General features: G+C 39.8%; 1 protein-coding gene across 1 annotated transcript; it reads right to left on the bottom strand.

The window, feature by feature from the left end:
- Nucleotides 1-3,381: 3,381 nt before the first annotated feature.
- On the bottom strand, nucleotides 3,382-12,228 carry LOC132453790 (sterile alpha motif domain-containing protein 9-like). Its single transcript, XM_060046734.1, has 5 exons — nucleotides 12,113-12,228; nucleotides 6,263-6,427; nucleotides 5,973-6,089; nucleotides 5,835-5,889; nucleotides 3,382-5,711 (listed from the first exon to the last, which is right to left on the bottom strand). The coding sequence occupies exons 2-5, from the start codon at nucleotides 6,379-6,381 to the stop codon at nucleotides 3,531-3,533; spliced, it is 2,472 nt and encodes an 823-aa protein (XP_059902717.1). The 5' UTR covers nucleotides 6,382-6,427; nucleotides 12,113-12,228; the 3' UTR covers nucleotides 3,382-3,530.
- Between the last annotated feature and the right edge of the window lie 2,522 nt (nucleotides 12,229-14,750).

Below are 14,750 nucleotides of genomic sequence, written 5' to 3'. Positions count from 1 at the left end.
GTCAGAGTATACAGTTGGAGAGCATCATTGTAAATCACTTCAATAAAAAACATTATTGATCTGATATTGATAGCAAACAGTGATTGCCGTTTTTTTATGTATTTAACAATTGACACATCCGAACATCTCAATGCTTTCTGTTATGTCTTGTTCACACCGAAATACATTTGAATACCTGAAAATCAAAGATTTTGATTCACCTAAAAATAAAGTAGGTTCCAATTCATTTATACTTTTATGATGGTATGGTGTACATGGCTCATCATCGCAATGTGAAAAACATATATTAATTAATTTTATATTAGGAAAACAGAAAATTAATACAATTCTTTAAGGAAAGATACATCAGTAAGTATATTCCAGTGTATTCCATAGGAGGCACAATAGTGAATAAAAGAAAATAAAAAACACATTTACAAGGCTGAATCGATTTACAAGTCATGTTATGATCAAACCTCTACAGGGCAATGTTAAGAAAACCTGTTTTTAATATACATTTCTATGAGGTGAATAGAAAAATAGTAGAGTAGTCAAAATAGTAGTCAAACATAAAACAATGCATGCATCAGTATGTAATAATTGTTCCACATAACACAAACCAAGTTCAAATTGAGTACATAAAAGACGCCTCAATAAAAATACAATTATATATTTACAATGACCAAAGACCAATGCCCTTCTTATAAGATTTTATACATGATGAGGCCAGCATGCGAATCAAAGCGTTTATTTATTCTCCACACACTCAGATGCAGATACGCAGATAGATCATTGCATTTTGTGGGTATAATGTCATATCCATTGTGCATATATATATATGTATACATAGGATATCAGTAGCTTAGTCATGTCTAAGAGATGAAGGTCCACCGGCAATGTGGGGTTGGGTTATTTGCTGACCTATATATGCTTATGGGTCATTTTCATACTTGATATCATAGGCCACAGGTCCCTCCATGCTGAATCCAAGGTAGAAAGATACTATCTCCTGGCTGCCACCACTGCGAATATCTCCCAGGTAAACTGGACGCACTGGTATTTTAACGTTGCCAGGATAATGAACGTAAATGCCACGGCTTTCAGATTTACCTTTAACACGGAGCAGCATCTTTTGGACGTCAGGGTCTTTCCATACAACACCAGATTGCCAGAGATAATGGGGTTTGCCAATGAGAGGGGGGTGTTGCTTTGAAGTGACAATTTCATCAAGTTTCCGTTTAGAAACTATTTGTTTTAGTCCAGTGTACTTCCCAAGGAAGAAGTGAGCAATGGGACTTCTTGCTTGCATCATATGGGAAAAGCGCCGCTGATAAGATCTCTTAGCTGATGTCACATAGGCACTGATGTTCTGGTATGTTGCTAGGTCGAAAGGGGTGCTGCCTCTCGTGGGCCACATGAGCAGCATGGGTAGGTAGTACAACTCTGTACGATTTGAATTGGTCCCTTCGATTTGCAGTGCTTCTTTGACATGGGAGACCAATTCTTCATGTTTTTTCAGCAGTTTTGAAGTTGGCTTGATATTGTGAAGGACGATGTTTGCCAGTACGAAATTTACCATGTCTGATGTTGATGATTTAAATTCCTTATTATAAAATATAAACTGCCATTTTTCAAGAATTTTCTCCATTTCAATCCTATTCTTGTCGTACAATATCTGTAGGATTCCAGCAAAAGTGTCAGCACGTTTAGATTCTAGGTAAAGTCTCTGATCCACTACCTCCTGGCCTAGACTTATTTTGGGTTTACTGGATTTTTCCTTTCTTTTCTCCTCCGATGACGGACAGAATATCTGGATGTACTTTCTAAAGCACTCGAACACCTTTGATTTGTTTCTAGAATCCAATGACTCCCTCTCCATCGACCTAGGTTTCATGTATGTAAAGTACTCCTCAAACACACAGAAAATGGCCTTTAGCCTTGGCTGCAGAGAGACCAAAAACTTATCATGATCTCTTAGGACAGCTATGAAGTTAGCATTTGTTTCACTGTTTTGAAAGCTGCTCATTTGTAAGTTCCCTTTGAGCATTTGTAGGATGACATCTTTTTTGTGTCTTTCACTGATGGTAGAAAGAGGCAAACCTTGAATGACCTGAAGAACGTTCAGAATGACTTCTGACTCTCCATTGTAGCCTGACATATTGTAGGTCTGTTGCCTTTTTCTGTAAAGCGGATCATTTGGGTCCACTGACTCCTCCCGCTCAGCTAGGTTCTGTGAGTGCCTGAAAGCATCTATAGCTTTGGATGCTAATTCAAGAGACTTGTCAAGGACCTCCGGGCTAAGGTCTTCAAGGTGGCTGCTTTCTTCTTTCAGTTGACTCTTGTACACTTGGCCAAGTGTATCTGCGATGTAGGAGTTAGATTTCTTGGAAAGTGCATCCTTTGCCCATTGAAGGGACAATGTGAAGTCTTTGGCTTTAAGGTAAAAATGTCTTGCTAGTGCTTGTGGCAATGTTGCACTTTTTTCAAATCTTAAAGTTGCCCTTTCTAAGACTTCCTTGACTTTGTCAGTTATCTCATCCTTATATATATGCTCGATTAAAGGGGAAAACAGCGTATCTTTGTCATCTCCCTCTTCTTTCCGGTTCCTCTTGAGTAGCATACTTTGGATGTTTTGGACAAGTGAATCTTTTCCCATCATGGTTTTGTAAAGAAGGTCACAGTGCAACATGTCAATAATGATCTCACCATGAGAAAGTGTGTGTTCCCGAGTAAAGAGGTCAAGGCAGCTTCTCGCAATCATCCCGTGTAAGAATCGGACTGCCTTGTAGGTACCATGCTCTTCAACAGTGAAGTTGATAAGCAAAGTGAAGTAGGGATTCATTTCATTTTCAAGTGTTTCCTTCTTCCAAAACTCAGATTGTATGCCGACTAACTCATTGCATAAAGAGAGTGATATGTAAGATCCATCGACATACGTGTTCAGCAAAGCTAAAAAACTGATCAGTCTCCCTTTTTTCGATGCTTTGTCCAAATCCTTCAGAGTGTTGTTCACCAAATTTGTGATATAGGTCTCACTGAAATTCTTGGTCATAATCATGAAAGCATAAAATGTTTCAGGTTTCATGTGGTGATCCTTGAGCTGTTTAAGTTTTTCAGAAAACAAACTCTGCTCCTTTACGGACAATTTGTTTGTGATAAACACATTCTCAAAATAGCTTTGTCTAGAGCACTCTCTGGGGAACTGGGATCTTTCACAATTCAGTACTATGATCTTTGGAGTATTTTGTGGATTTCTTTCAAGGACATTGAGCATGGACTGTTTTAGATCCCCTACATCATTCCAGTTGTCCACCAACAGCAGAACAGGTGTGTAGGCTGATTGGTCCTGTTTTCCACATGTCAAAAGCTTCTTTACTTGGACTGCTACCTCGTTGTTCAGTGCCATACTGTTATTCACAACAGCACATCGGAATTTATTCCTCAAATTCCAGAGAACATGCATTGCAAGAGTTGTTCCCCCACAGCCTGGGTGATGAAAGAGATTAACCATAACACATGGGGATGTCGAGCTCTCTTGGAAAGTGATCAGTTCATAAAGATCCTTGTATTTGTCTCGTTTGATGAATGGCAGGCATCCTGGCCTCTGAGAGGTAAAAGTCCCACCATGTGACTCGTCCCCCTCTGTAAAACTTCTCTTCAGTTTTCCTTTTAAACTCGCAAAATGACTCAGCTGTCTCAATTTCTGTGTTCTCACATTCATTTTCACTCAGGATATCCAACACTGTCATCATCTCCTCATCTTTTCTGCTCAAGATGACTGAGCTAGAACCAGTGGATGGCAGGTATCTCTCAGAAGACAGGGTATGAGGTCCTTTCAGCTTGTGGATGGTACAGTTAACTTCATTCAGGCTCAGTTCATGTATGCATTTATTAGTGATATCCACTTTGCAACGTGTCTCAATAAGTTGCCTCCATTGCTTGAAGACATCAAAGTCTTTGCATAGGCACAGCATATGATCGCTGCCTTCCAATGTGCGATAGATTGCACAAAATGCCTCCATAATCGGGCTTGAGATGTCAGTTACTGCTGAGTGTAGAATGAAGAAAACCAGTAATCCATCTTTAGAAAACAGATCTGGATTACAGAGGAATGAAATCATGTTGTTGATTTCCCCGCAACGTTTCTTAAGCCAATCTCTGGGTTCTAATGGTTTATTAGCCATACTTTCCTCATTTATCCTTCCATTGCAGAACACCCAGCTTGTTTGCTGAAAGAGGTTGAGCTTTCCAATGACAGCTGAAATACTTTCCCCAGTAGTGTACATGGATGGGTAGTGAAGGTTAGCAATGCAATCCTTGCGGTAAAAACGACACGTGCCATTTATGTCTGACTCTGGGTCAAATTCCAGCACTGCAAAGGGATCCATTTCTTTCAGAAAGCTGAGGTTCTCTAGCTGGTTTGAGGGACATTTGTCGGTAACAACAATGAGCTGGAAGTCGTCGAATGTATCTCTTCCGCACATTATCAGTCGTTTAAGCTTTTGCCCCTGATGGCCTTGTGAGGGTGGTCTTTTATTCCTCTCTTCTGCTGATTTGCGTGCTAGGGCCCACACTTTGACTTTGTCAGTTATGCTTTTTATTTTCTCTTGTGTAACTCTGGGATTAGGATCTGCCAAAATATTGAAGGCTATTGGGCCCTCACGAACAAACAGACATTGTGTTTTGCATTGATGTGTTTCCTCTCCTGCTGATGCTGTTTTCAGGGAAGTGTAGAAAACATTTTCTTGTGTAATAGAATATGATGGAATGACATCAACCTCAATTACCCACTTATTTGAGCTTGTTCCATCAAGACCCAGAATCCGAGAGAACTGAGGTGGCCTTATGCATGTTCTTGCAACATTAAAGTGTTCCTCCTCGAAGTACTCATTTAGACTCAATTCAAATTTCTCCATCAATTTACTGTCTGAAATTATTTGTTGCCCAATAACTTGTCCACATGCTTCTCCAGGCTGTTTTTTCACTCCAAAATGAATAGTGCCATTGGTACGAGAATTCATGCAGCCTGCAGCAAAAATGAACACTCCTTGTATGAATTCATGAACCATCTCTTTTTCAGAGAGCTCTTCTACACTGGGTAGCATGTGGTACTCATGCACAGGGTCCAGTAGATTGCCCGGACCCATTTCAGGAGGAAGTTCGTCATTCTCTTTGTAAAAGAAGGATTGGTCTATGGTGTCAAAGGGCCGTGTTGGACATATTCTAGTCACCAAGTTGGAACCAGTTGCAGAGTTTTTGGATGAATTCCCAATCATATCTTGGAAACATGTCTTGTTATCCATCGTCTTCCCAGGTCCTCTGGATTGACCTAGCTCAATATGTTCCTCCACTAGCCGCATTGATGGAGATTGGCTTGAGAATCCACTCTCTGAAAACACAGTTTCAACATCTTCATTTGAATCCAGAGCTGCTGATTTCCAATTTCTCGCTTTCTGCGTCACTGGACTGTGATGCTCTGGTCCATGGACATGGATCTTGTCTGTCTGGCTCCTAAACAACTCTACAAGACGTAGGATTTGAATGGCCGGTGCTAGTGAGACACCTAAATCGAATAGGTCTTGTTTTTCATAGCAGACCAAACAAGACCCGGACAACTCATGTTCATAGAGACAACTCACAATCTTCTGTTGGACCTTATGAAAAGTCAGCCACTCTTTCACATGCTCCTTAGTCCAATCCTCCATATGTTGTGGTAGTCCATCAAGCGCTTTCTGCAATCACACGTGCATGTTTTATTTGTATGAAATAATGTACATTTACTTTTTATTTGAATGAGGAATTAATAGTGATTAACCACTTTTACTGTCTGAAGATGATTCACGAAGACAACATACCGGGTTTCCCTTTGCCCCTCTAACATTCGACTGTAATTCATCTGGACTCAAGTTCCTGTAAACATGAAATATACCATATGTTTAAAAAATGTTTGGATTTATTAAACAAATCCTTCTCAAGGGTTGTGTAACACTTACCGGTTTTTCAATTCTTCCTCTCTGCCATGGTCTTGCTGAACACTTGGAGGAATATCCATAGAATCATGGCTCTTTAAAGACTCTGCTTTTCCGTCTTCTGTGGTATTCATCCCAGTGCTGCAGTGATATATTAAGACATCAAGTTATACTTCAGTCTGTTCGCCTATAATTTACCTACAAATTTGAAATTCATGAATATGAAGTACTTTGTTGGCAATTCGTGGTGATTTTAGTGTTTTTTTCAAATGTGATACATGCATTACATTCAACAGGTGCAATATAAACCATACCAGTCTTGTAGTGGGACAGACTCCTGACATTTAAAATTGACCGGTTCAATCAATGACCTGTCACTTTTCAAGGAGAGACAGCTGGGGGACCTGGCTCTTTCATCCGGCTCGTCGCCCATCTTCCTCCCCTCCAGGGAGAATGGTTTTGGGCTGTCACTTCAGATTCTGTGTTTTGGATGACATTTGTGACAAAAATATATAAAAAAAAACTACAACCATTGTTATAAAAATATTCGCTCTGTTAAGTTCTGTTTTGATGGAAATAAAAGCAATTGTGACAAGATAGTATTCAGAGTTAATAATAATACTATTTCAAAATGGGTAGTAGGACCAACTAAACAGGTTTTGCAGGAACGCATGCAGGGACAAAACATAGGGTGCAGCACCACACTACTACAATGTTCATTCCTGTCTACGCCCGCACGCTCAATCCTGAGAGAAGACAACCATCATGGAGGAGCTGGGTATAGTCTGCAGCAACTTGAGTTGGTATTGAATACAGACAAAACTAAACAAAACTTTTATAACACTAGTGAGTTACCAAATTCGTCCAAATATTTTAAATTCAGAAGGAAAATTGAATTGGTCTCAAGTTATAAGTACTTGGGCTTTCTCATTGATGATCGCCAATTATCTTTTAAGTCAAAATACAAATCTATTCTCTCAGCTCAAGTTGAAGTTAGGCTTTTATTTTAGATATAAATCCTGCTTCTCTTTTAGAACTAGGAAGTACCTTGTGTCTGCAAACTTCTTGCCTCTGCTACATTATGGTGACTTGTTGTATACGAGTGCTTCTGCCCAATGTTTGCAGTCGATACACTGTATCATTGTACCTTGCGCTTTGTCACTGGTTGATAACATCTTACCCACCATAGAGCTCGTAAGTCCGCCCCTTCCGGTAGACCCCCATGGGACCTATGAGATCGTAAAATATGAATGGGTTTCAATGGAGAGAAAGAAATTATTTTCTGGTCCTAGTTTTTATATGCCCTGGATTACACATATGTTGTTTGTGGATTTAAATAAAAAAAAATCATCAAAGAAAACAACAATAAATTGCTTTGTGAACTACAGCCCCTCGCTGCTCTCAACGCGAATGATATACGTGACCACCACTCTGGTACAGACATGGCAATCTCTGTGCTCCACTTTGCCGCTCTTTTCCAAGGGGAGGATAACAGCATCGAAAGAGGTGAAAACCATTATAAATTGGGGCATGTGTAGATTTTCAGTTATGCTGATGGGGAGATTGTCGGTCTTGTCCATGCCAGTCGCAGGGAGCGTGACATTACATACGAGACATGTAGTCTCTCATTGTGTTTTCTCTAAAGCCTTTAACTGAACAATTTCACAATAAATGGTCAAACTCTTGACGTGAAAAAATATAATTTAAATCCACAAACAACATACGTGTAATCCAGGGCATATAAAGACTGGGAACAGAAAATAATTACTTTCTCTCCATTGAAACCCATTCCTATTTGACCATCTCATAGGTCCCATGGGTGTCTACCGGAAGGGGCGGACTTAGAAGCTCTATTGTACCTTGTATGCAAAGTCTGATTGGCCATCTCTGTATACCCATACAGGCATACCCATTGGTTCAGTTTTATTTCCTCCTCTTCCTCGAAACCCTCCAGAAAGACTTAAATTGTCAGAGTGGTTTTCATTTGATGCCTTTGGCTCATGACCAAAAATGTGGAAGCATTGGATATTGTCCCTGTGTCAAATTACTTCACAAAACTTTTAATTGTGTTAAATTGTGTGCTCTCGTTTGTACGAAACCTGGTCTCTCTTTGAAAATAGATTTTAAATCTCAATGAGACTTTTATCTGGTTAAATAAAGGCTTAATAATAAAAAAATGAAGTAATATGCTGGTCAAACAGTCCATTGTAGTAGCCCGCCAGATCGTCCTGAAAGATAGCAATAGTGGTTACCTGCCAACATTTTTTAGTTCACCACAGACCTCCAACACGTGGAAGGCATAAATAGTGGTTGACATGTGGTTTGAAATTACTGGCCATTATCGATGCGGTTCACAGAACAGTGGTTAACAATTACATTTTTGTCATGTGACCATGTGTAACCTTCATGTAAGCATCTGCATACAATTTGACAGAAAATATAGGCTGCTATTGTGCTGGATAAACACTTTAAAAGGGACATATTATGAAAACAACACTTTTCCTGGGCATTGGGGTTTTGTTTTGGGTCTCTGGTGCTCCCACACGCATGCAAGCTTCATCCTGGGGCAAGCTCTAATTTAAACTCTTTCCATGAGGCGCTCTCCTGCTCTTCATGTCCAGGTGGGGTGAGCCAGACGTAGATAGGTCAACGGTCAACTTGGACCCGGCTCATTTAAACATGAAATGAATGAAGGGGCTCCTTTCAGAGGGCTGTCAGGAGGTGTGATGAGTCACACGTCGGTTTCCCTCGGAATGTGGTCTTTCGTTGACTATGCTTTTTTCCACACTGATTTCAGTAATGTCGATAACTGAATGCTTTTACTTCCCTTAACCCTCAGTACATTTCTCCCATACTATTAACCTAATATACAATAATATAGCCTAAAATAACAGAACTAACTAAATAAATTACAACTATGAAGTGAAAGTAGAGACAGAGAGCTTCATTCTGACTACACACTGTATTCACATCCAATCCTGACAAAACCCCCATCATAAAGAACCTAGAAGCCAGGGGCTTCTACACAGACACATATATTTAAAATAAAGTAGGCCTACTTAACCCTCATAAGGTGTTCGGGTCTGTGGGACCCGTTTTTAGCTTTATAAAAGTGATACAAATAATTATTTTTTTGAACTAAGATTCATTGGCTTTGGCTCATTTTCTGTGAGGAACATAAATCAGAAAACATTTTCAAGGACCCCCCCCCTGTATACCCCCCCATCACATTTATATTACACACAGGGTGTTTTGGACCCGGAGCTAGTTTAAGTGTGGAAATCATTCTCATTTTCCCTTTCTCCTGTGTGTGTGTGTGTGTGTGTGTGTGTGTGTGTGTGTGTGTGTGTGTGTGTGTGTGTGTGTGTGTGTGTGTGTGTGTGTGTGTGTGTGTGTGTGTGTGTGTGTGTGTGTGTGTGTGTGTGTGTGGAGAGTAAAGCAGGTGAATGGGCCCTTGGTGTGAGCACCCACAGTGTGCACCCACTGTTCCCGCACAAGGTTGCAACATTGGAGCACCCAACACTATCTACACCCATATTCCCACACATTTCACCCTCTGTCTTGCGGGAACCAAGCTTGGGGATCTAACACTATAAAAAATCTCTGTCAGCGTGGTTCCATACCACAACTGATCAAGATGGCAAAGCGATTCTCTGTTCAGACTGCCTTACAGTTGAGATTTGAAGAGATATAAGATATTTGAAGAGAGGGTTTTGATGGTGATGCAGAGGAAACAGTTTCAGAAAGTGGGGATAACATTTCTGAAAATTCAGAGTCTGACACTGAGTTTGAAGAGGAGGATCAGCATCAGCCAGCTCCGAAACGTAAAAGACAAATACACAATATACATAATAATATAAAACACAATATACATGCAACCAGTGCAAAAAATACATATGCAATACACACACAGTGAGACTCTGCCCCTCATGTGTGGTATAGACTGATATACGTATAATGGCAGTGTTCAAAGGCTTTAATGTGTTGTTCAGACAGATGTTATTGAGTATGTTTCAATTTCTAATGATGTTGATAATTTCCCAGTTATGCCTGTTTTATGATGCATTTCCTCATTTTATTACATGCTAATACGAAAATAAACAAAAACGAGTGGCACCTCTATTCATAAATGTGATTTAACAAAGGTAAAGGGAACAAATTTAACATATGTGTTGTTTATATTACTTGCAATTGGGTTGAAGTAACCATTTGGTGAGTATTAAAAAAAAAAGTTAGATTATGTTGAATTAAAAGGCCTAAAATGCAATGGGTCCACCAGACCCAGCAGCACCTCCTGTGTAACAAAAAAACGAACACCCTATGAGGGTTAAAGGCTAATTTTTGGGGACTTTTGGGAACAGAATTTACAAATAAGTGTGGTTGTAAGAAGGTCTGTGCAGTGACATGAGATGGAGATCTCTCAGACCGGGGAGGGAGGAGTATAAAGAGGTGTGTACAGACAGAAAGACGGGCTATGATATAAATAAAACCAAAACGACTTTATACTATAAACGTAACATTCTTCCTTTAATATAGGACCTACATATGAAAATACAACACAAATAGTTGATTATCAGAGGCTGAGGCAGACACTGACGATGGTGGAGAGAATAGTCATATAAATGTATTCAGTTGTCCTACACTTGTGAGCTATCTGATATTTTATATCCTGTCTTGGCCCTGATGCTCCCTGTTCTGCCATCCCTTCATCTCGCATCTAGGAATGCAAAAAATGTTTATGAACACAGAATTGGCTTCAACAAAAACTCTGATGCCATTGGCCTTCTTATGTAAGCTAGTAGCCATCCATACACTTTACAAGCATATCCTCTCCCCTTTCTCCTCATATGACCTGCTGGTCATCCTCTGTCCTCTATCTCCTAAAATATTTAAGGATGCTCATCTCTGTGTGAACATTTTGATTAATGTTACCATTAAATCGTTCATGGACACGAAGCAATATACACATATACCCAATCTTGGCTGATTATTAACTATGAGAGCATGTAGTACGATTTTCATGTGTTGTAGCTAGCAAATGTATGCATATTTCAGTTTCATAAGCAGTTCATAAACTACAATATCCTACCTCAAATTATTAAAGTTGTGCAAATACATATCTGAAAATAAATCAAGGCTTTGAAAACCAGGTCTAACTTTCCAGACTATCACCTCCCGAGTCACAATTCCACTTTCATTGTTCTAAAGTAGCCACCTCTCTGAAAGTCCATAACAGGTTTTGCCGCTTGCTATCCTGCAGCGACAGTACTTGGCTGCTGTCAAGGCTACAAGTAAACAGTTGAGCGAGCTCCCCTGACCTGACCTTGTCTACAATAGCTACTGTCTAGCTCCAGAATCAGTAGACGGACAGGCAATGAGCAATATACTATGAGATTAGAAAAAGTGGGGTGGACAAAACCTACTACGCCCTCGGTAGAAGCGCTTCACTGATTAATGGTGATAATAATATGTTGAAATTCAGCATATAGAACAAATGTGGCACCATTCAATTGAACAGAACAGCGAAAGTGCACTACAGAGTACAGAAGGAGAGAAGCAAAGAATGATCTCTGTTAGGAAAATAAATTATTGGATAGTAACACTACCATTACACAAATATCAAACAATAAGGACATTTATTTGAAAGCAAAACATAACAGCAAATTGCACAGAATACTGAGTCAATCCCCCACCCCCACAAAAAAAGCAAGCAGGCAAACCTTGCTGGATTGTCCCACTGATACACACACACAACAATACCAACGATTCAAGACAATGTCTACTTGATGTCTTTCTATGGAAGCTCCGAGGTCACCTCAAGATAAAGGTCACTGTGACCATGGGGTGGCTTCTTCAGATACAAATAGAAAGATGGTAGCCTATAGCCCTGGTGTAACAGTAAGGTTATTCTCAGGCCGTTTAATTGAGGAAGGATATCACTGAAGGCCTAGGTGTAAAATACACGGCCTGCCACTGCGTCATACCCAACATAATTTCCCTGTGTAACAATCAAATCCAGCAGGCCATCGGCAATGGCACCAGAAAGATAAACATGATTTTCAGGACTTTTTACATTTCAAGAAAATTCACATTACATGTAACCTATGATTTACAGATATCTTCATACTCCCTCTCTCTAGCATTACTAAAGTGTAGCTCCTTACCTCTAGAGCCATAGGTCTGTAGTCCCCAGGTCCAGCTGACTAAAATCACTCTGCTCCTGAAACACGGGCATACAGCAGTTACTCAAGACACGGAAATGAAACACGAGAAGTGGGCGGCTGATCACACCAGTTATATAAAGGGGCGTCACTTTGTGTTTGAGGTTGTTTTTGTTCATGACACGACTTGTTCATTGTGTTCCAGTCATGCCTGTGTATGAATGTGCAACATTCCATGAACAAACAGATTCAAATGATCAACACATCCATCTCTGTTTCTTCCGCCATTGAATCATACTCCAATGTAATGTTCTACATCTGATCATCAGAACACAGAAGAAAGTGAGGACAGCATGGCCCATTGGGAAGCATGCATCTCTTACCATCTAGTATTGCATAGATATTGAGGTGTCCCCTAAACATCACAGAGACTGATGATGCTTCACACCTATGAATTACACCTGGCCTGTGAATAATACAAATAACTGTCAGTGAAAGAGGATGCAGATCTGTGCTAATTTGAAAAAGATTCTAATAATATTGAGTCATTTGGGCAGGGACATATCAGATCCACGTTGACTGAATACAGATGCATGCTTTTAAGAGGGCAATCACACATCCTGCTCATCCACAGTCAACCCCTTCTTGTAATGGATCGGGACGGACCCAAATGCAGCACACGTGACGTAGGCAGGTAGACAATTAGTAATGTCTGTTATTTACTGTAGATCGGGACAGAGACGGAGCAGGCAGGTCGGGGACAGGCAGGGTCGATAATGGGGAATCAGTCCGGAAAACGCTGGAGAGGCAAGTAGTGAAGACATAGAACAATCTGGCACTGAGTCAACTGAGAGGAGAGTCTATATACCAGGTTGATAAGTCATCAGAGGCAGCTGAGCGCAAACAGGTGAGGAGAGTTGGCAGGCAGGTAGTTGAGGAGAAGGAGGGGCCGTTGGAAAAACACCGGGAGCTAAGGTGAACGAGATGATTGAGAGGGGAGATCATGACACTCCTGCCGCTTCACGCTGAGATCAATGTGAGCACACTTCAACTGCCCCACCTCCCTCTTTATGTTAGTGGATCTCTCTCTCTCTCTCTCTCTCTCATGGAACCTCTCATGAAACATCCAATCCATGGTGTTTCCCATAAGAATAGTTTTTTCTATTTCTGTATCTATAACAGACAAATACCCTATCAATTTTGCATGTTTTTTCTTTGCTTTTTGATTATTATTTTTTTGTTTTTTCTTTGAAGCTGCAGAACTTTAGTTTTTTATCTTTAACCAAATAACTTCTAGTCTTGTACGTCTGTACAATGGAAGTTCACACAGTTTACACACCAACAATCTATAATGAATTAATACGATCATTTAAAAAATGATAGCTTTAAACATACCTTCATCTCAAGCCACTAGAGCAGGGGTGCCAAGATTCTTCCCAGTAGGATTTTTTTAAATTTTGCAGTACATTCAGTTAAATATGGGTATATATATATCATGCGTGTGCAATATAAATATTAAACAATGTCAATTTGTGTGACACCGTTTATTGTGCTTCACGTTAATGTTCAAATATTTACTGAACATCAATCTGTCTTTTTTAAATGAGAAAAATAATTGAAGCATTATGAAATATTTGAAGACAAACATGGAACAAAAGTAGACCTTGGGCCTATTTCTTCAAATAAAAATACATTTAGGACAATAGGCAAAGTAATATGGGACAAAACATGCCCCCATTGGACCAAAATACATTCATCACTGGTTTGAACAATCATTTTTAATTAACAGCTTGAGAAGGTTTGTAGAAATCATTACTGTACTTGGTGCAATTAACAAAGTAACATGGGACACAACATGCCCCCATTAATCAAACAGAGCAGAACATACACCAAGGTGAAACAATGGAGGCCTAGGCCTACACATTTGCCTAAAGTAGGCCTATCGTGGGAGATATGAAGCCTGTCCTTGGTTTTTAAAAGTCTCTCAATAGCTGCTTTCACACATACGCTTAAATCCTGCTATCATCCTGCTATACTCCTGATGGGCCGTGTGTGCGAACAACATATCCTGCCATTGGTATCCTGAAATTGTCCTGAAGAAAGACTACCCCTGAGGTAGTATGTTCTCTGTACGAAATGTAAACTACCTTTTATGTGTGAATGAGGCCTAGAAAGTCTGTATTTCTCACACCACTTGAGTGAGCATGTTGATGACGCTTCGGTCTTTATTTGCATGTCATAGAGTGGCACCCTAAATGATAATCAGCATTTTGCCTTTTGTTCGCTGAATTGTTTAAAAATATTTTAATGTTGGCACTGCTTTTCAGTCATTCCTGTTGAACGCTAAAAGATAGGTCTTCATACAATAATCATCATACAATAAATTACAATACGTGAGTTCACAGCTAAACTAAAATGTTTTTTTTATTATTAATATTGACAACAGTTATAAGGTCCAATCCTTCCACTCACTGTTTTCTCAGTTAAACACAGAAATCAACTCCATTTGTCCCAGTGTTTGTTATTTGTGAAATGAAGCAAAAAAATACGCTCTCTTTCTCCGGTAACGCAGTTGTTCGCGACGCCTTTCTTCTTCAGCGTTTTTTCTATTTGTCTGTAACTCATGCTCCAAACTTTCAAA

Source organism: Gadus macrocephalus, chromosome 3 (genome assembly GCF_031168955.1).
Source record: "Gadus macrocephalus chromosome 3, ASM3116895v1".
In the NCBI taxonomy this organism is placed as follows: domain Eukaryota; kingdom Metazoa; phylum Chordata; class Actinopteri; order Gadiformes; family Gadidae; genus Gadus; species Gadus macrocephalus.
The sequence above is the reverse complement of the archived record's forward strand: the minus strand, read 5'-3'. Positions and strand labels throughout refer to the sequence as shown.

Bases quoted from the DNA above. Each gene is read 5' to 3' on its own strand.
- LOC132453790 (XM_060046734.1), bottom strand. From the start codon at position 6,381: ATGGGCGACGAGCCGGATGAAAGAGCCAGGTCCCCCAGCTGTCTCTCC. The intron at 6,090-6,262 runs GTATGGTTTATA...ATATCACTGCAG, and splicing joins TCTGTCCCACTACAAGACTG to CACTGGGATGAATACCACAG. The intron at 5,712-5,834 runs GTATGTTGTCTT...GTGTGATTGCAG, and splicing joins GAGGGGCAAAGGGAAACCCG to AAAGCGCTTGATGGACTACC.